Below are 21,366 nucleotides of genomic sequence, written 5' to 3'. Positions count from 1 at the left end.
TAAAAAAGAAAAAAAAAAAAAAAAAAAAAAATAATCCCAACCCAAGGAAGTTAACCTTAAACATTTTAACATAATATTGTTTTCTTCCAACAAAAGCCCCATCATCTATGTTTTCATATATTGAGCACATAAAAAGAAGGTTTATTAATATCTTGTTTAAGAAATATGAAGCAAGAATATAAATTTAATGAGAGTTTGTTTATCTGGATAGATTAATGGAAGTTGAATGATGAATGCCTTACTTTATGGAACTTGCAAATTGTTTTTCTATTTTAAAGCTTTGATTACTAGGGACTAGTAATAAGCTGGTTGGGAGGTGTGATTAGTACTTAAAAGTGCATTTTTATCAAGGTTTTATATCATCATTTTGCACTTGAAGTATCAATAACTCCTTAACTAAAACATGTTTTATAATAACAAGTTTGATACTATAAGATACCTTAATTTATGGTAAATGTTCATCTTAAATGTAGGTCTATCACATAAATAAAAGGATTGATTGATGAGTTTAAGTATTGAAAGTGAAAGGACAAAGAGATGGCCAAACTTAGAAAAGAGATGTTGGTGCAGTTCAAACCGGAATATTGCTCGGTAATTGGATCATATCTGGAGTTCTAGATCTTGGATTTAGGTCCACTTTATATGGATGGAAAGGTAAGACATAGGCCTACAACTTTCATGGGAGCCTAGGATTTAAAAAGGCCGTTTTGAAGTCCAAATTGTAGGAACAACGAAGAAGTCTGAATCTGTCTTGCAGCCCAGACACTGTTCAGTGCTCAACCCATATCTTGAGTTCTAGAAGTTCAAATGACCTCATTTTTATTTTTTTTGGAAAGCTGAGATAATTTCCTAGAACTTTCCTGCGGATTCTTTGCAAATTATTATAATACTCTAATTATTATTCAACTTATCTCTAATTAAGAAAAAAACTGAAACAATAATATGTAATCTCTATAAAGTATTTAATCCTGTTTTTTTCTCTTTTTTTTCTCCTATTTATACATCATATAAATTGTTTTTATGAGAGTGAAAAAATATAATATTGTTCTCTGATCAGATGGCCGCCCATGTGGAGCATAATGGCTCCTTACAAAGATTAGAATTTGTACGAGTGGACGATTGTGGGGATGTTCGCACTTCGATGCCAGCAAAATTGCTGCAAGCTTTGAAAAATCTAAGCACTATGGAAATTAACGGCTGCAAATCATTGGAAGAGGTATTTGAATTAGGTGAGCCTGATGAAGGAAGCAGTGAGGAGAAGGAGTTGCTGCTTCTGTCATCTTTAAAACTGTTACAGCTATACCGGTTACCTAAGCTCAAATGCATATGGAAGGGGCTCACCAAGCATGTCAGCCTCCAAAGTCTTACTTATCTGAAGGTTTGCTTTCTCGACAAACTGACATTTATCTTCGCACCGTCCCTCGCTCAAAGTCTGCCAAAGCTGGTAACCCTTGACATAAGATATTGCGGTGAATTGAAGCATATTATCAGAGAAGAGGATGGTGAAAGGGAAATAATTCCAGAGTCTTCTTCCTTTCCAGAATTAAAAACTCTCCTTATATATGGATGTGGTAAACTGGAATATGTCTTCCCTGTCTCTGTGTCTCTAACTCTTCTGGGTCTACCACAACTGCAGACACTTGAGATAAAAACATGCGGTGAGTTGAAGCATATTATCAGAGAAGAGGATGGTGAAAGGGAAATAATTCCAGAGTCTCCTTGCTTCCCAGAATTAAAAAATATCAACATATCTTTCTGTGATAAACTGGAATATGTCTTCCCTGTCTCTGTGTCTCAGAGCCTTCCGAACCTGGAAGAGATGCGGATTTTTAAAGCTCATAATTTAAAGCAAATATTTTGCGGTGGAGAAGGAGATGCACTCACCAGAGATGCCATCATCAAGTTCCCCAAGCTAAGAGAATTGAATCTTTATTCCAGATCAAATTACAACTTTTTTGGTCCTAAGAATTTTGCTGCCCAATTGCCTTCTTTGCAATATCTAAAAATTGATGGCCATGAAGAATTGGGTACTTTGTCTGCACAGTTTCAAGTATATTTCCCCAGTACACTGTAATTTCTTCCTCCACATTTCTAAAATTGAAGTAATTGATAAGTGGAGATAAATCCATTAGCCATCCACTAAATTTAAAAGGAGTTGTCTAACTGTATCTTTCCCTATCTCTTGATGCAGGGCTTAAGAAGTAAGAAATTAATTATTGTAATGAAATCCTACCTAGATTTTCCAATCTTTACGCTTTCCCAGTTTTAGTGAAATCGAGGCTCTTCCCCCAATTAATAGAAGTATTTGAAGAGGAAGATAAACCTCCACCTGCTAGTATTGAGTTGTTTATTTCAGTCCTGCAACTTCTGATTTCATATTCCCATGCCCTGTTGGTCTAATTATATCCTTTTGTTGATAAGTTTTTGGCTGAAATATTAGAGACAATTCGTTCATCTATGTACCAAAATTATATAGTTTTGAAGTGCACAAAATTGATTAGGAGTGATAACTAACAAATTGGTATCGTTGTTTTCTTTTGATGCAGGGGTTGACAAATTTGAAAACATTACGCTTGGAATCCCTGCCTGACATGAGGTGTTTATGGAGGGGTCTCGTGTTGAGCAAATTGACTACTTTGGAGGTGGTTGGGTGTAAGAGACTGACATATGTATTCACACGCAGTATGATTGTCAGTCTAGTTCAACTGAAAGTCCTAAAGATATTGTCCTGTAAGGAATTCAAGCAAATCATTGCTAAGGATGATGATGAAAACGACCAGATATTGTTAAGAGATCATCTGCAATCTTTATGTTTTCCCGATTTGTGTCAAATTGAGATTAGAGAATGCAACAAGTTGAAGAGCCTCTTCCCAGTAGCCATGGCTTCAGGTCTCCCAAATCTCCAAATACTGAGAGTAACTAAAGCCTCTCAATTTTTGGGAGTATTTGGGCAGGATGATCAAGCTTCACCTATCAACGTTGAGAAGAAGATGTTGCTTCCTAATCTAAAGGAGTTGTCGCTAGAACAATTATCAAGTATTGTCTGTTTTAGTTTCGGATGGTGTGATTATTTTTTATTCCCTCGTTTGGAGAAGTTGAAGGTCTATCAATGTCCAAAGTTGACCACAAAATTTGCTACAACACCAGATGGTTCAATGAGTGCTCAATCAAAGGTGCTGCTAATTTGACTTTATTTATTGCCTCTCTTTTAGTGTGTTTGTTTCTTGTTTCGCTCAATAATAAGATTTACGAGTTAAATGAGCATGCCATGCTTGAATTGGTTTACAGGTATCTGAAGTAGATGAAGATTCAAGCATTAATAGAGAGTGGACCAGAAATAAGGGGTGGAAAGAAGATGGAGACTCATGTCTTTGAGCTGTGAATATATTTGGACTTGATGCTGAACTATTTGTTCAAAAGTTTGATATCATGTTTTCCTAGCAGAACAATCTCATGTTGAATGGTGGTTAGCTGTTACATGATTTCAAGGTTGGTGCTGCGAATATGTTTTACATTGGTGGGAAATAATTCCAACTGTTCCATTGATACAAATTGGCTTCACATTGCTGAAGAAGTTAGAAGAATTGTTGACAGCACTGTGCGAACCTCAAAAAAATAATGTTGCTTGCTCATTATCGTACAAGCCTCCAGAAGTAAGGGCGTATGTTTGCTTGCCCATTTGTGTTTCTTTTCAAGTGTGTGAACCTTCAAAAATAAAGGTAGAACGTTTAATGTTCTGTTTCTATTGCATAATGCATTATGTGGTTTTGGGCATCAAAAATGGCTATTGCATAATGCTGTGAATATATTTGGGCATTCAAATCTCAAGATGACTGAGACCTGATGCTGTACTATTTGTTCATAAGTTCGATACTGATATCATGTTTTCCTAGCAGAACAATCTCTTGTTGAATGGTTTTTTCGAGCAGATTCTCTTTAAAGATGGTTTTTTCTAAATATTCCTCTGATTTCGAATTGTTTTCTGCTTAGAAACCCTTTTATAAGCTACATGCCTAATCTGGTAGCTTTTGTGTAACCTAAAGCTGACAGATTTTAAATATCAGACCATACTGTAGGACACAATCTGTAGGGAAATGCTACCCTCGCTAATTTCTTGCTCGCCTCCCTCCATATATGATTAGCTTCTTTCCGTGGTGATGGAAATCAAGAGCATGTTTAACATAATTTTTAAATTATGATATTTTACTTTGAATTGTCACTTAAAAGTTGTTTTTTTGTAAATAATTTATGAAAAAAAATAACCATAAGTTATAAGCATTATTTGTAAAAAAAATGACTAAAAATAACTCTTTTTAATAACAAAAAGTTTAGTATATAATCCACAAACTAAAGTTAAGATTTTATTGTTTTTTTATTAAACCAAAGTTTTGAATCCAATTTATAACAAAAATAAAATAAAATCAAAAGCTATTTTAACTAACATACTTCAAAAAACAAAAATTTAATAAAAAATAAAAAATATATTAAATCAATTTACAAAAGTCATTTCTAATATAACCTAAATTTAACTACTTCTTGAAATCTCCTTGCTGTATTCTTAATTATGCATGCCTCGTAATATATTCTAAATTAAAACATTTGTTATTCTTACCATAACAAAGGCCTCGTAATATAACCTAAGTTCACTGGTATTGGGTACATGATCATCTTGTCTGGAATAAATTACTCTATACAAAGGCCTCATTTTTGTAAATTAATTACATAATCATTTTAACTCATGTCATTTTGTAATAACTCAATTTTTGAATTTTTTACATAATCATCTTGTCTGGTGAGGCACAAACACATGAACAGAGGCCATCCTCTGGCTTTATAAAAGCCAAAGAAGGCTACAGGGGACGAGAGAGAGAGGAGAAAAAAAAGGAACGAACAGAAGAATACCATAAAAAGAAGAAGAAGAAGAAGAAGACAGAGGACGCACGAAGAGAGAAAACCAGAGGCAGAGTGAAACAGAGAAGAGGGCCTGTAGATTTTAGAATCTCCTTCAAAACTCCAGCAACCGGACGAACTGGGAAGACCGAAAAAATACCGGTAGAGAGAGAAGCAAACAAAACAGGAACAGGGACAGAAAAGAAAAGGGAGAGGGACCAGAGAGCACGAACAGAGAAAACAGAGTCAAAGAAAAGAACAACCAGAGGGAAAACAAACGAAAAGAGGAACAAAGAGAGCATCGTCCAATACACCATCATCTTCGGCGTCGTTCCAAGCAGCACCAGGTAACCTTCTTCAGTTTCATTCTTTGAAGCACGCATGCGTGGATAATTCCCTCATGCGTGCTGCTTTTCCCAGCTGGGTCTCTTGCTTGGCTAGTAACTAGACTGGCCCAGCCCAAAAAACTGAGGGCGGGCTGGACTTGGGTCTCCCAATCCCCTTTATTTTAGTTTTTGTTTTGATATTTTACTAATAAGCCTTTTTTTTTTGTCTCAGAAAAATTTTAAAAACATTAAAGGATCATTTTGAATTTATTTATAAGTCCCTTGTATGTTTTTTTTAGGTATTTCATTGTATAACTAATACGTGAATTTTTCCAGTGAAATGTAAATCAATGCATGCATTGATTTTAAAATGATTTTACTGGATTATTCATTTACACCAAAGTTAGAAATAACATATTTTTTTTTATTACGTAATATTTACCGATGTCAAAGTTGGAAGTATCCGTAGTTCAATCTTTACTGATGCTAGATTCATGAATATTACAAGCAAACCATCATAGCATAAACTAATAAACTATTAACAATTAAGACAAAACTAGCAATGCAATGTGCTTCAAATATGACATTTAAAGGGTGATAATATCTTTTTTTTACATAACCAGTCCCATATCATTGGATCTCTGTTAATCGGTTAGGGTACCTAGTAACCATTATACTAGTTGACCACCCTTTAAGCAAGCCCTTTCCTGTATGGGAAAAAGATGCAAAAAAAAAATAAACTTGAATCTAAATTAATTATCGAGCTAGATGTACTTTTTTTTAGCAAGATAAAGAAAAAGAAATCTAAGTATAACTCTCAAAGCTTTTAGCTAGTCAGTATTCTCCCTTGCTACACAAGCTTGAAGCGGGCATTCATGGGTGGATGGGGAAGAATCTTACCTATGTTGGGAGGCTTGAGCCTGTCAAGTCTGTTTTGCACGGAATGGTTCAGTTTCGGATTAGTATTCTTCCCATGCCGCAAGCGGTTATCAGGCACATTACTCGAATATGTCGGAACTTTTTATGGACAGGAAACTTCTTGAGAAGCAAGTCAACTTTGGTTGATATCAAATCCTGCAGTAATAATTTTTTAGCCAAACAGCTGTGGAACATTCACTTGAAAACAGATTCTGTATGGATCCAATGGATACATCGTTTCTATCTATGTGCCTCGTCCGTTTGGTCCACTTAGGCTCAGGCCTCTACCTCTCCTCTGTGGAAATCCATCCTGCTTCTCAAGAATCAGCTTGTTGAGGATTCTGGAGGCCATATGCAAGCTATTATGTTGGTATTCAAGCTTGTCATAAATAGATTTGGATAAGTTAGAATTTCATTCTTACCTATCTATGAAAGTTTTCGCTCATGTTTTTAGACTTGAGCACCCTAATTCGCAGAATTTAGTATTTATTTCTCCCATAATAATTGGCCCCTGTCAACTTTTCATGCTCAATATAACATGATTTTGAATAATTTTTTTCTTTAGTTTTATTTGATTAAAAATTTAACATTTTTTTTTATAAAAAATATGAATTGAGACTTTCTAAATTTTAATTTTTTAGATTTTAAACCAATAAAAAATTATAAAATAATTTGTCAAAGTCAAATTCAGTTGGCTTTTTGAAAATTGGTCCAAAATCTAAATAAATTGGTATTGTCCAGCTATAAATTTTAAAATTTAAAATAGCTTGCCACACTAGATAAAAACTCAAATCCATCTCGATCATCCTGAACCAAATCTAACCTTGGATCTAATTTTATCATGTCGGTAGGTGTACCAAAAATCTTGTGTAGCTTAGTGATGTGGCAAAATTAGATCCAAGGTCAGATTTGGTTAAGGGCTGAGATGAATTTGAGTTTTCAATGGTAAACCGTATTAGATCAAATCTAATTAAGGGCAAAACTGAAATACTATTAGATCTAACGGTCTTGAAATACTATTAGATCTAACGATCAAGATAGTTTTGATATTTTTTGAATTGTTTTTTTTATATAAAATCAATAACTAACTCGTGTGAAGAAAAAACTAAAACAACATGAATAGTATTATCATTCATATTCACTTCTTTTTTTTTTTCAAATTTTCACTGCATTTTATAGCTGATGCTGAGGGGACACAAAAATTTATAACTAGGGGACACGACATTATCCTGAAGAAAATTTTTTACTTGTCCCAGCTGCACCAACTACTATAATAAAACTTCTGCGTTATTGATTTGTTATATATATATATATATATATATATGAGTAAAACTAAAAAATCAAATTAGTATTAGAAAAAGCATGTTTCAACTGCTAAAAATCAATTTTAATTACTAAAAAATTAATTTCAAACATCAAAAAATATTTTTCAACTGGTATCAACCCAACTGACCGTGTTTTGATAAAAAATAACAGTTTTGATCCAAAATAGCTTGAAACTCAATTTTTTACCCTAGTCAACATGGTTTGATCCGTATTGACCCGATGGACTTATTTTTCATGGAAAAATGCGGTTGACCCGAGAAAAATATATTTTTGAATTTAAAACTTTTTTCTTAATTTTTTTTTGGATTTTTATGAATCAAAATAGAAATAAAAATAACATTCAAGAAAATTTTGGAGAATCCAAAATTGAGTTATTACAGAAGAAGTGCCCGGATGGCCTTTTTGTTGACTGCTGTCAAAGTCATAGGTGGAGACGGTGGTGGGCGGTGTTGGCTGTTGAAGGGAGAAAAAGGAGAAAACATTGACATGGTTGGAGTTGCTGCTGCTACCAGTGCTGGAGGAGAACAAAACTGAAATGGTGGCAATCATTGGTCTGCTGGAGTTGCTGGTGTTGTCACTAGTGAGTGGAGGTTGAAGGTGCAGGAGTCATTGGTAGTTTGGGAGGAAGAAGAAGAAGCTTGCAAAGGTTATTGTTTAAGGGAGAAGGAAGGAGCCAATGATGGCTACTCCTGTTGTTGGCAAGGAGATGGAGTGGTAAGGGTGTTGGGCCACAAAAGGTCACGTTGTTGGTGAGGTTATGGTGGCTGAAGAAGCTGAGGTCACGACAACGGAGAAGAAGAAAAAAATGATAATGACAAATAAAATACTAGGGGTAAGGCTAGTTTTTATCAACTTTGGACCCGATTGTTTCCTCTCTTAGGTCATGAAATCCACCTCTATTTAAAAGGGATGCAAGAGGAGCATTTTCTTTAATGGTGCCAAATCCTAGCCCTTAATTCAACTTTGAAGGATCCTAACCATTGACATAAAGTTGAAATCATGGCCTGACAAGTTATTACAAAAAGGTTGGTCGGATTGGCTACTTTATAGCAGTGCCACAACCACTGTGGTGTCAATTGGCCATAAATCTCCAGTTTAGTGGGAAGTAGCATCTAGACAGCTCAAAGAATGTCAATTTGCGCGCATGGAACAAATTGACAACCAAAATAATGCATATGTTGTGTGAATAAGGTTATCTACTTGTTTACCCTTGTAATGTAATGTAATGTTGCGTGTTTAGTCATTATTGTGTGAACCTAAAAAAATAAGAGCGTGTGTGCTTGTTATAATGATTTCTTGTTCCATCATTTAGAGAAGTTGAAGTGTTATAACCCATTTTTGGGTTATTCCCTAATTTATATTTTTTTCTCTCTTAAAAAAAAATAAAATACAAACAAATCAAAAAATATTATCAAAAAATTATAACAATGAAAAGAGGATGTCAAAACGCTTAGAAAATGGTCAAAAATTGGTTGAGGAGGAATTTTTGTCTTTGCCAGGTAGATTATTACAAAGATTGAAATTTGACAGTATTTTATTGACTGGTGGAAGGCCTATTAACAAAGAAAATTCAATTTGAGAAAGAAAAGTCCAAAATCATGAATTTGGATTCAATTATATTTTATTGAAGGTTTAATTGAATTTATGGAGGGTTTGATTGCAAGAAAAAATGATTTTGAAGTCAATTTGGGCTTTAATTTGAGGAAATTAAAGTTCCAGGGTCAAATTATAATTTTTGAGAGTTAATTGGTCAAATCAGGGGCTTAATTGCATAAATATTGAAGTTTGATAGTCAATTACGGACTTAATTTAAGAAATCTAAAACCAAGGACCAAAATGAAAAACATGCATAAATAAAGGGGTTGTAATTACATCGAATCAGGGGCCAAATTGAAGAAATTAGAAGCTTATTGATCAATTGGGGATCAAATTGCATAAATTCAAGACCAAGGACCAAAGTGAAAAGGTGGCCAACTTTAGGGCCGCTGTTTGATTTCTGGTAGGGATGTAATTGCATTGATTTTTAAATCAAAATTGCAATTTAGGACTTGATTGAACAAATTACAAATTAAAGACTGATTTGGACCTTGACATAAGTTTTTGTCGCCTTTTTCTTTTAAATGAAATGACGCGTTTTGTCCAAATAAGGCGTCGTTTCATCCACTATTCAAAAAAAAAAAAAAACTCGAAACGGTGCTATTTTGAACAGCACCTGTAGACTTTCTTCTTCCCCTGGACGTGTAGAGAAACAGGGGAAGGAAGTTGCATTCCCCTGTATTTTCACTGCATTTCTTCTCCTTTTAGTTCAAAAAGACACCGACCAAGGACCCCCACTTGCCCAAAACTTTCCACATGTTGGAGAGGTGGTGGAGGGGCGGCAGCACAGGGGCTACCCCGTCCTCTTTCTCCCCTGTTTTTTGCCTACAAAAACAAGGGAGCACAAGAGCGGAAGGAGGTAGAGTAGAAAAGAGGAATAGAGAGAAAGGGGAGAGAAAACGAAGAGCAAGAGCAGAAGAGAGGGGGAAGACCGAAAAAAAAAAAAAAACAAGAAGAAGCAGAGAAGAGAATGAAAAAAAAGGAGAGAGAGAGAAGAGAAAAAAACAGAGCCACTACCACCACTGCGAACCGCCAGCACCACCACCAACATCGCTGCCTGTTGCCGGTCAACTCTTCTCCCCTTCTTTTTTATCCTGCTTCCCTGCCACACCTCCACTGTTCACACTGGCTGGGCTCAACTCCACCCACGTAGTTGGGCCAGGTTCGGCCCAGCCCATGCATTTGGGCCAGGTCCGGCCCATTTAAAAAAAAATTAAAAGAAAAAAAATATTTTTCAATATTTGTGATCTCCCCACTTTTTTATTTATGCTTTTTTTTGCTTAATATCGGTCTGTATTTTATCTCATAAAAATACAAATTCAGTATTAAAATATCTGGTTTTCGTCAAAACTTTCAAAATACAAAAAAAATTTAAATTCTTTTTTGTGATACGGCCAAGTGTCTCAAAGCTAAACAACAAAAAAAAAGTTTTAGCATATATTTTGGCTTTAATAACCAGTTTATTAAAGTCAAGAGAACATTGGCCAAAATTTCAAAAACAACAAAAATTTTATTTTGTTTGTCTTTTAGTATTCGGGGTATGATATTACACATAATACGTATTCTGAATATTAAATTCTTTTTGTTCGGACACTAGAACAGTTAGGTTTTACCCCATTAAGATAAAAACCTCCTTATTAAGGAGGGTTTTTCTTGAACCTTAGACAAACCAACAATTAGAAAACGCAATAAGACCATAGTTTTTTATTTGACATTAAAATAATGTAGCCTACCTTAGGTAGGGCATAGTTAGGGTGCTAATACCTTCCATTTACGCAATCAGTCTTCGTACCTGATCTCTGGGACTAGTTAGGGTTCCTAGTGACCAGAATACTAGGTGGCGACTCCCATTCAAATTTTCCACTGATAAAAGACAAGAATTTCTTGTCTCCCTATATTTTCCAGATACACAATTTACAATTTTCTCTGAGTAGTGGACGATCGCCAAGAAGCCGCACATGTGTGACAGAATGGTGACTCCACTGGGGACCTTGTGAACTAAGCTTTGTTTTGTCTGATTTTTGTGTTATTGTTTGGTTTGTGTCATTTTTAATATGTATTCCTCATTTGCTCATATGCTCTAATTTGTTTGCATTGTAAAATTGCTTCATGTATCATTTGCATTTTTTTACAAGTTACTTTGAAAACTCTAGGTTAAGTGGGGGACTAACAACTTATTTTATGACTTTTAGTCAAGGTTTAAATTTGTGTAAACCCCAACTCTTCGCTGAGTGCTTAGACTGATAATGATTGGTGCACATGCCATCCCATTACTTGCTGAGTCCCCATATTCCCTTTACGAGGGCGATCACTAGGACAACAAGAGACCCTTTTAAGACCAGGTAGCAAGCCACCCATCATGTAATGGCCCAAACCTAACCTTAGAGTATGAACTCTCTACAAGAATTGTAAATACATTTGCAACGTGCATATACATCCAATCATTGTAAATAACATGCATACCGCAAGTTTAAATATAGGTTCCTTATGAGTCTACAACACCCGACCTATCATCTTTGTCATGGGAGATGAAGAGTGTGCTTACCATGATGTCCATTTTCAAGAAAGGTTGGAGTCTATGAAGATAAGTGTGGCTTGCCTCTAGCTTACTCGAGCAAACACTGAGGAATAACTCTGGTGAAATTCCTTTCAATCGACCTATCATCTTTTCTCAAACCCCATCAACGACTCATCCCGAAGAAATTGGGGGCAAACATGGTCAAGAGCCTCAATACATTCCAACATTTCTGCAAAAGCTTTTGTGGGAAAGCTAACCGAAAGGGAATTGCATCACAGTTGCAGAATGGTATTTGCAAACACTCCTCCACGCAAACACTTTACCAGTTATAATTTAGTCTTTATAATTTGATAACAATAATGAATTAATCCCATAGTTTCAATAACTATATGTTTAATTCTTATATTTTTAAAGTGACATATAGTTTAATTAGTTCTTTTCCAATTAATATTGTTTTTCTTCATTCTTGAAAAATAGAATAAGGAAAAGAAAAGTATGCAGTTCGGAAAACTTCATTAGGTAGGAAGGCATTTTTTAGAGAAAAATACATTAAATGGAGGGTGGTCGACACTAGTTAATAGACTGTTTAATTATCCATGATACTTTAAGTACTAAATAATTAATTTTAATAAATTACAAGGCTAACTTATAATTAAATCTTCATTAACATAGAAGACTTTATTATTTGTTTTTTGAAGGAGAATTTGTACATGCAACAATATTTATTATTCCTTTATTTAGGAACTTAGAATTCAAATTTGGTTTTAAGAATATATAAAGGATTCAAATTCTGTGTCTGAAAAAACAAAAGACTCAATATTCCACATGCGAAATTAAGTTAATAAAATGAAAGAAAAGAAAATTATTTATACTTTGGACCACAAAAATTACATATAACTGAAAATCTCAGTTACAGCAGCAGTTCAATTGTTTGGTGGGAATTCGTCAAGATTGTTTTCATTTGGGCTTGTGGTTGTGTTTGGTTGCCAAGAAAAAAGATATATATTGCATGGCTTATAAAATTCCGCCTCTCTCTATGAATATAATAAGCCATATACTTAGCTGACTTTGAAAAGTCCTCTTTTACGTTTCTTTGTTTTTTTGAACACTGAAAGAGGAGAAAGAGGGTTCTGTTTATTGTTTTCTAGCTATCAGTCTTTTTCTCTCATTGATTGTTTTCTAGTTGTTTTTTATCAAGCAATAATCTCTTCTTTTGTTCTACTGAAATTCTGACGTTTTGGCTCCTTTTTCTTGTCTAGAAAATTGAGGGAAAGTAACAGAGATAATTTAGAACCCTTTAAGATTTTTGCCACTATGGTCATATCACTCTATCATCCTCTTTTTCATACTATTTTTCATCTCCAATAATGGCCCCCTACGTTACCTTACTTTCTTCCTTCTATGTCCCGTTCCTATCTTAATTTCTTCTTTCATCATGCCGTGAGTTTAGGGGTTTTTTTAATTCTTCCTTCTATATCCCGTTCCTTTCTTTGTTCTTTCATCATGCCGTGAGTTTAGGGGTTTTTTTAATTCTTCCTTCCTTCTTTCTTTCTCCTTTTATATTTGTTGTTGGAAGCGAGCCGGTATCATCCATGGAGACGTCTAAGTGATTATCCTGAACCTTTGATTCGTTTCTTTCTTTGCTAGGTGAGTACTTTTACACATTATTTTTTATTATTATTATTTGTTTGTCACTGTCTCTATATTATCTTAATTATGTCATCAAAATGCATTTTTAATGGGAACTATTTTATTGTTATACTTATACCTTGCCTTGTTGCTTTTGAAGCTGGATTCCATACAGAGCTGAAGGCCTTCTCCTTTTCTTCCACCTGCTATTTCATTGAGCAATCAGTACCAGTGCCTTTCGCACATATTTTCCCAAATTAAGGTAATGATATTCCTATTCCCATTCTCTCTGCGCCTGTTTTACTTGTAGTGACTCACCCTCACGTTCTGTATCCTTATTTCTTTGATTTTCAGAACTGCGGAAAATGGCTCTCGAAACTGCTGGTGGATCCATTATATCTAAGATAGCAGAACTCATGGTGGAACCAGTAGGAAGGCAGTTCCGTTACATGTTCTGTTTCAACAATTTTGTTGAAGAATTCAAAGAACGAAAGGAGAACCTTGCTTTAGCACTAGATGGTCTGCAAAAAGATGTCGAAGCTGCTGAAAGGAATGCTGAAGAAATTAAGAAAGGTGTCAAAAAGTGGCTGGAAGATGCAAACAACGAAATTGAAGGTGCGAAGCCCTTGGAAAATGAAATAGGAAAAAATGGCAAATGCTTTACTTGGTGCCCAAACTGCATGCGACAATTCAAGTTAAGCAAGGCACTGGCCAAGAAGTCGGAGACTTTCAGAAAACTTGGAGAAATTAGCGAAAAGTTTAAAACAGTGGCCCACAAAGCTCATCCTCAGCCCATAGAATTTCTCCCATCAAAGGAATTCACGCCCTCAGAATCCTCAAAAGAAGCTTTGAAACAGATCATGAAAGCTCTCAAAGATGACAACGTCAATATGATCGGACTGTACGGCATGGGAGGGGTGGGTAAAACCACCCTGGTGAAAGAAGTAGGCAGGAGAGCCAAAGACTTGCAGCTTTTTCCTGAAGTTTTGATGGCTTCGGTGTCCCAGAATCCAAATGCCACAGACATCCAGGATCGACTGGCAGATAAGTTAGGTCTGGATATTAAAGAAAAGAGTAAAGAAGGGAGAGCAGATCGATTATGGCAGAGACTGAAGCAAGTGGAGAAGATGCTTGTTATCCTGGATGATGTTTGGAAACATATTGACTTGAAAGAGATAGGGATCCCATTTGGCGATGATCACAGGGGTTGTAAAATTCTTCTAACAACACGTCTTCAAGGCATATGTTCTTCTATGGAGTGCCAGCAAAAAGTGTATTTAAGAGTCTTACCTGAAGATGAAGCATGGGATTTATTCAGAATCAATGCAGGTTTACGTGATGGGGACTCTACCTTGAACACAGTGGCAAGGGAGGTTGCGAGAGAATGCCAAGGCTTGCCTATAGCACTTGTGACAGTGGGAAAGGCTCTAAGAGATAAATCTGAAGTTGAGTGGGAAGTAGCATTTAGACGGCTAAAAAACTCTCAATTTCTGAACATGGAACACATTGAGGAACAAAAAACTGCATATGCATGTCTTAAGTTGAGCTATGATTATTTGAAGAGCAAGGAAACCAAGTTATGTTTCTTGCTATGCTGTTTATTTCCAGAAGATTATAACATTCCAATCGATGACTTGACGAGATACACACTTGGGTATGAGTTACATCAAGATGTGGAGTCCATTGGAGATGCAAGGAAACGAGTTTATGTGGAAATAGAAAAACTCAAAGATTGTTGCATGCTGTTGGACACTGAATCTGATGAACATGTGAAGATGCATGACTTGGTTCGTGATGTTGCTATTCGGATAGCGTCATCAAAAGAATATGGATTCATGGTAAAGGCTGGCATTGGGTTGAAGGAGTGGCCGACGAGTATCAAAAGCTTTGAAGCTTGTGAAACAATTTCGTTAATGGGCAATAAACTAACCGAACTTCCTGAAGGATTGGAATGTCCACAGCTCAAAGTTCTATTGTTAGAAGTGGATGATGGTTTGAATGTTCCTCGGAGGTTTTTTGAAGGGACGAAAGAAATTGAGGTTTTGTCTCTGAAGGGAGGGTGTTTGTCATTGCAATCACTTGAACTCTCAACGAAACTTCAATCGTTGATGTTGATCACGTGTGGATGCAAGGACCTCATTTGGTTGAGAAAGCTGCAGAGACTTAAGATTCTTGGTCTTATGTGGTGCTTATCCATTGAAGAATTACCTGATGAAATAGGAGAGCTCAAGGAGTTAAGGTTGTTGGATGTGACAGGTTGTGAAAGGCTAAGAAGGATCCCTGTGAATTTGATTGGAAGGTTGAAGAAGTTAGAAGAGCTGTTGATCGGGCATCGCAGCTTTGATGGATGGGATAGTGTTGGATGTGACAGCACAGGAGGAATGAATGCAAGCCTAACAGAACTAAATTCGTTGTCTCAGTTAGCCGTATTATCATTGAGGATACCGAAGGTTGAATGCATTCCCAGAGATTTTGTTTTTCCCTGCTTGCTCAAATATCATATAATATTAGGGAACGGGTTTGTGGCCGGAAAATACCCAGCCTCGACAAGATTAAATTTGGCTGGTACATCCTTAAATGTGAAGACATTTGAGCAATTGTTTTTACATAAATTAGAATTTGTAGAAATGCGGGGTTGTGGGGATGTTTCCACTCTGTTTCCAGCAAGATTGCGGCAAGGTTTAAACAATCTAAAGGAGGTGATTGTTGACGGGTGTAAATCAGTGGAAGAGGTATTTGAATTGGGTGAGGCTGATGAAGGAAGTAGTGAGGAGAAGGAGCTGCCGTTGCTGTCATCTTTAACAGAGTTAAAGCTACGAGGGTTACCTGAGCTCAAATGCATATGGAAGGGGCCCACCGGACATGTCAGCCTCCAAAGTCTTGCTCGTCTGTATCTGAATTCTCTCCATAAACTGACATTTATCTTCACACAGTCCCTCGCTCAAAGTCTGCCAAAGCTAGAAAGCCTTCACATAAGTAAATGCGGTGAATTGAAGAATATTATCAGAGAAGAGGATGGTGAAAGGGAAATAATTCCAGAGTCTCCTCGCTTCCCAAAATTAGAAACTCTCCGTATATATGATTGTGGTAAACTGGAATATGTCTTCCCAGTTTCTGTGTCTCCAAGCCTTCCAAACCTGGAACAGATGACGATTGCTCGTAATGACAATTTAAAGCAATTATTTTACGGTGGAGAAGGAGATGCACATAACAGAGATGGCATTATCAAGTTCCCTCAACTAAGAGAATTGTCTCTTCGGCTCAGATCAAGTTACAGCTTTTTAGGTCCACGGAATTTTGATGCTCAATTGCCTTTGCAAAAATTAACCATTGAAGGCCACGAAGAAGTGGGTAATTGGTTGGCACAGCTACAAGTACGTGATTTATATTTCTCCACTTAATTTAAATTGTCAATTGCGATAATTTATTCTTTCTTCCTCCCAATTTCTTAAAGTAAAGTAATTGATAAATGCTAAGAAATCCAAGTTTGATTTTTTTATAATCATATAACAAACATAGTAGCTTATTTTTATTTTTTTATGATTTGTTTTTTTTATCTAAATATAAGAAAATTAACTACCTCATTGTTGTTTGCGTTATTAATACCAAAAATTAATCATAGAAATCATATTATCTGTTAGATTTAATGTATAAGAACATAAATTTTGTGTTCAAGTATTTAATTAATTACTATTTTTATTTTTATTTTTTACATGAAACTAATTATTAGGAGTTGTATTAACCTTTTTTTCGGCAAAAATCTAATTATTATTCAACTTATCTCTAATTCAGAAAAAAAAAACTGAAACAATAATATGTAATCTCTAAGAAGTATTTAATCCTGTTTTTTTCTATTTTTTTCTCTTATTTATACATCATATAAATTGTTCTCTGATAAGATGGCCATCCATGGGCAGCAAAACGACTTCTTACAAAGATTAGAATTTGTAAGAGTGAGGGATTGTGGGGATGTTCGCGCTCCGTTTCCAGCAAAATTGTTGCGAGCTCTGAAAAATCTGACGGTGGAAATTGAGGACTGCAAATCATTGGAAGAGGTATTTGAATTGGGTGAGGCTGATGAAGGAAGCAGTGAGGAGAAGGAGCTGCCGCTGCTGTCATCTTTAACAATGTTACATCTAAACAGATTACCTGAGCTCAAATGTATATGGAAGGGGCCCACCAAACATGTCAGCCTCCAAAGTCTTACTCTTTTGGATTTGTATTCTCTGGACAAACTGACATTTATCTTCACAACGTCCCTCGCTCGAAGTCTGCCAAAGCTAGAAAGACTTGACATACGTGATTGCGGTGAATTGAAGCATGTTATCAGAGAAGAGGATGGTGAAAGGGAAATAATTCCAGAGTCTCCTCGCTTCCCAGAATTAAAAACTCTCTACATATCTCACTGTGGTAAACTGGAATATGTCTTCCCTGTCTCTATGTCTCTAAGCCTTCCGAACCTGGAGGAGATGACGATTTCTTATGCTGACAATTTAAAGCCAATATTTTACGGTGGAGAAGGAGATGCACTCACCACAGTTGGCATCATCAAGTTCCCTCGACTAAAAAAATTGTCTCTTTCAAATTGCAGCTTTTTTGGTCCAAATAATTTTGCTGCCCAATTGCCTTCTTTGCAAATTCTAAAAATTGATGGCCACAAAGAATTGAGAAATTTGTTTGCACAGCTCCAAGTACGTCCTTTATATTTCTCCAATTTTTTTTTTCCTTTTTAATTTAAATTGTCAACTTCAATACATGTTGATTTCTTCCTTTAAATTTTTGAAACTAAAGTAACTGATGAGTGGAGATAAATCCTTTAGCCATCCACTAAATTTAAAAGGAGTTGTCTACCTGTATCATTCCCTGTCTCTTGATGCAGGGGTTGACAAATTTGGAAACATTATGCTTGGAATCCCTACCTGACATGAGGAGTATATGGAAGGGTCTCGTGCTGAGCAAATTGACTACTTTGGAGGTGGTTAAGTGTAAGAGACTGACACATATATTCACATGCAGCATGATTGTTAGTCTAGTTCAACTGAAAGTTCTGAAGATATTGTCCTGTGAGGAAATGGAGCAAATCATTGCTAAGGATGATGATGAAAACTACCAGATATTGTTAGGAGATCATCTCCAATCTTTATGCTTTCCCAATTTGTATGGAATTGAGATTAGAAAATGTAACAAGTTGAAGAGTCTCTTCCCAGTAGCTATGGCTTCAGGTCTCCCAAAGCTGCAAACACTGAGAATAAGTGAAGCCTCTCAATTATTGGGAGTATTTGGGCAGGATGATCATGCTTCACCTGTCAACGTCGAGAAGGAGATAGTGCTTCCTAATCTGTGGGAGCTGTCGCTAGAACAATTATCAAGTATTGTCTGTTTTAGTTTCGGATCTTGTGATTTCTTATTCCCTTGTTTGGGGAAGTTGAAGGTCCATCAATGTCCAAAGTTGACCACAAAATTTGCTACTACACCAGATGGTTCAATGAGTGCTCAATCAGAGGTGCTGCTGATTTGACTTGATTTCTTGCCTCTCTTTTAGCGTGTTTGTTTCTTGTTTCGCTCAATAATAAGATTTACAAGTTAAAATGAGCATGCCATGCTTGACTTGGTTTTACAGGTATCTGAAATAGATGAAGATTCAAGCATTAATAGAGATTGGACCAGAAATAACGGGTGGAAAGAATATGGAGACTCATGTCTTTGAGCTGTGAATATATTTGGACTTGATGCTGTACTATTTGTTCAAAAGTTTGATATCATATTTTCCTAGCAGAATAGTTTCATGCTGAATGGTTTTTTTGAGCACATACCTTGCTGGATTTTGCTAGAGATTCAAAATATTCCTCTGATTTCTAATACATTTGAGCTCAGGTAACCCTTGCAGCAGTAACTCTGTTAAAGATGACAGCAGCGGCAACTCCTTCTCCTCAATGCTTCCTTCATCAGAAGATGGTGATGATGATGATGATTTCAAGGTTGGTGCTGCGAATATGTTTTTGATTGTGGAAGTAATTCCTACTATTTCATTGGCATTGGGATACAAATTGGCTTCACATGGTAACAATCTTATTTATCAAAAGAAGATATCGACTTATCTATCTATGTGTGAATAAGGGTAGCTGTGCTTGTTTACCCATGTAATGTAATGTAATGTTGTGTGTTTAGTCATTACTGTGCGAACCTTAAAAAAATAATGTTGCTTGCCCATTATCGTACAAGCCTCTAGAAGTAAGGGAGTTTGTTTGCTTGCCCATTTGTGTTTCTTTTCATGTGTGTAAACCTTACAAAATAAAGGCATAATGTTTAATGTGTGTATTGAAGGAAAGAATCCCAAGTAATTAGGAGATATACTGTAATCAATGGGATTAAATAATTTACCAAAGTTAATCCTAGAATAGCTCCTAGAATATCTCCTAAAATAGTGTATCTTATTATATGTAAACTGTGTATATATATATCATGCTTCTTTGCAATATGAAGACACTGAATACAGAATACAATAATATTAACATTTTGATCATGGTATGTTCCGAGAACCTAGAATTACAACCCAGTAATCCACACAACCAAATACCTCATGGCGGGTGACGAAAACCAAAAGCTTCTTGAACAAAACAAGAGCTCAAACTCTTTCAAGACCTCAGAACCATGGGAGAACTCCAATCATTCACTTTTTCTCCATCACTCAGATCAACCAGACGCTATCCTCATTTCACAATCGCTGATGGAAGACAATTACACAACATGAATACAGTCAATGAGCCACTTACTATAAAAAACAAGAAGGGCTTTGTAGATGGAACTCTCAAGAGACCGACTCATAATCCTGATGAGCAACAACAATGAGACTGCTGTGACGTTCTTGTAAAAACCTGGCTACTAGGAGCCATGTCGAAGGATATCTCAGGCAATGTCATCCATTGCAAGGACACAAGAGGTATATGGCTAGAGCTGAAAGAGAGATTTTCTAAAACTAACATAGTTTTATTGTTCCATATAGAAAATGCCATTCATGACTGTGAACAAAGTACAAACCCAGTCACGTCCTTTTTCACGAAGCTCAAAAGCTGTGGGATGAGAAGGATGCCCTCTGTGCATTCCCTCCTTGCAATTGTGAGGCAGCTACCGCGGTTAAGGTTTTCATGGAAACACAAAAGACCATGAAGTTCCTGATGGGGCTTAACGAAAGCTATGCACAGACCCGAAGCAATATAACAGGCATGAATCCTCTTCCGAACCTGGACAAAGCCTATGCAATGGCTTTACTACATGAGAAGCAGGCAGAGGCATTTACTGGAAAGTCGATGACACCATCAGAAGCATCTGCTTTTGCAATAAAGAAGGTGACCTGTGATTTTAACTCTACAGAAGGAGAAGCTAAATTTTATGAAAAATGCAACATGAATAATCACAACACAAAGAACTGCAGAGCTCATCTCAAATGCACATATAGCAATGGATAAGGACATACCTATGATTATTGCTAAAGGAGAAAGAACACTACTGAAGGTTGACAAACAAGATCGAAAGCAAATCATATAGCCTTTCAAAATAATAGTAAGGAAGCTTTGCCTAATTTTCCTTTCTCACGAGAAGAGTGCCATCAACTTCTCAGTCAACTTTTAACAAAAACGAAGTCTGTGTGATGTTTTGTATTAAAAAGATAGGAAATGGTAACAAAGTCCTTGGAGGCTTAAAGAGTAAGTATAATTAAGTGAGGGGTATAGTAGTAATTGAATAAAGAGATGATAAATATAAATAGAAAATAAAAAGAAAAAAAAAGAAAAAAAAAAGAGGGATCTGAAATTTGGAGAGAGTTACGGGAGAAGAGAAGAAAAGGGGAAGAAGAAGAAGAGAAAAGAGGGAAAGATAGGGGAAAAAGGAAGAGGTTGGGAGGAAATAAATAAAAAGGTAAGATTATGTATATATATGTGTTATTGAAGTTTAAATTTCGGTTTTGATTAATTTTAGAGTTTTGAGGTTTGTATTTTGAGTTAATTGATGAATTAATTTGAAGGTTAGGAGTTGATTATTGTGGGTATTTGATTAATTAGTTGATTTGGAGAGATTGAATTGAAAGATGATGATTTTGAGTTATGATTTTGTTTAAATGGTGAAATTGTGTTAGAAATCAGGAGATAACAGTAGATGATCTGTTGA

General features: G+C 35.8%; 1 protein-coding gene and 1 long non-coding RNA gene across 3 annotated transcripts; both read left to right on the top strand.

Moving 5' to 3' along the window:
- The first annotated feature begins 2,751 nt into the window (after positions 1-2,751).
- On the top strand, positions 2,752-3,477 carry LOC140955198 (uncharacterized). Its single transcript, XR_012168967.1, has 2 exons — positions 2,752-3,173; positions 3,289-3,477. It is a non-coding gene; the product is annotated as an uncharacterized lncRNA (long non-coding RNA).
- A 9,245-nt stretch (positions 3,478-12,722) lies between these two features.
- On the top strand, positions 12,723-19,818 carry LOC118048991 (disease resistance protein At4g27190). Of its 2 annotated transcripts, XM_073407122.1 has the most exons (6): positions 12,723-13,221; positions 13,364-13,465; positions 13,558-16,577; positions 17,103-17,894; positions 18,083-18,706; positions 18,824-19,818. In XM_073407122.1, the coding sequence occupies exons 3-6, from the start codon at positions 13,569-13,571 to the stop codon at positions 18,908-18,910; spliced, it is 4,512 nt and encodes a 1,503-aa protein (XP_073263223.1). In that variant the 5' UTR covers positions 12,723-13,221; positions 13,364-13,465; positions 13,558-13,568; the 3' UTR covers positions 18,911-19,818. The 2 variants fall into 2 exon arrangements, with proteins under 2 accessions (XP_073263223.1, XP_073263222.1); XM_073407121.1 differs by lacking the exon at positions 12,723-13,221 and having other exon boundaries at positions 13,317-13,465.
- The last annotated feature ends 1,548 nt before the right edge of the window (positions 19,819-21,366 follow it).

The sequence above is a fragment of the Populus alba genome, chromosome 1 (genome assembly GCF_005239225.2).
Source record: "Populus alba chromosome 1, ASM523922v2, whole genome shotgun sequence".
NCBI lineage: Eukaryota > Viridiplantae > Streptophyta > Magnoliopsida > Malpighiales > Salicaceae > Populus > Populus alba.
This window is presented reverse-complemented; position numbering and strand designations above follow the sequence as displayed.

What these genes read in the sequence shown, in the direction of transcription:
- LOC118048991 (XM_073407122.1), top strand. Translation starts at nt 13,569, where the DNA reads ATGGCTCTCGAAACTGCTGGTGGATCCATTATATCTAAGATAGCAGAA. An exon ending in ATTTGTTTGCACAGCTCCAA is followed by an intron (nt 17,895 to 18,082) that starts GTACGTCCTTTA and finishes CTCTTGATGCAG; the next exon opens with GGGTTGACAAATTTGGAAAC. An exon ending in CAATGAGTGCTCAATCAGAG is followed by an intron (nt 18,707 to 18,823) that starts GTGCTGCTGATT and finishes TTGGTTTTACAG; the next exon opens with GTATCTGAAATAGATGAAGA.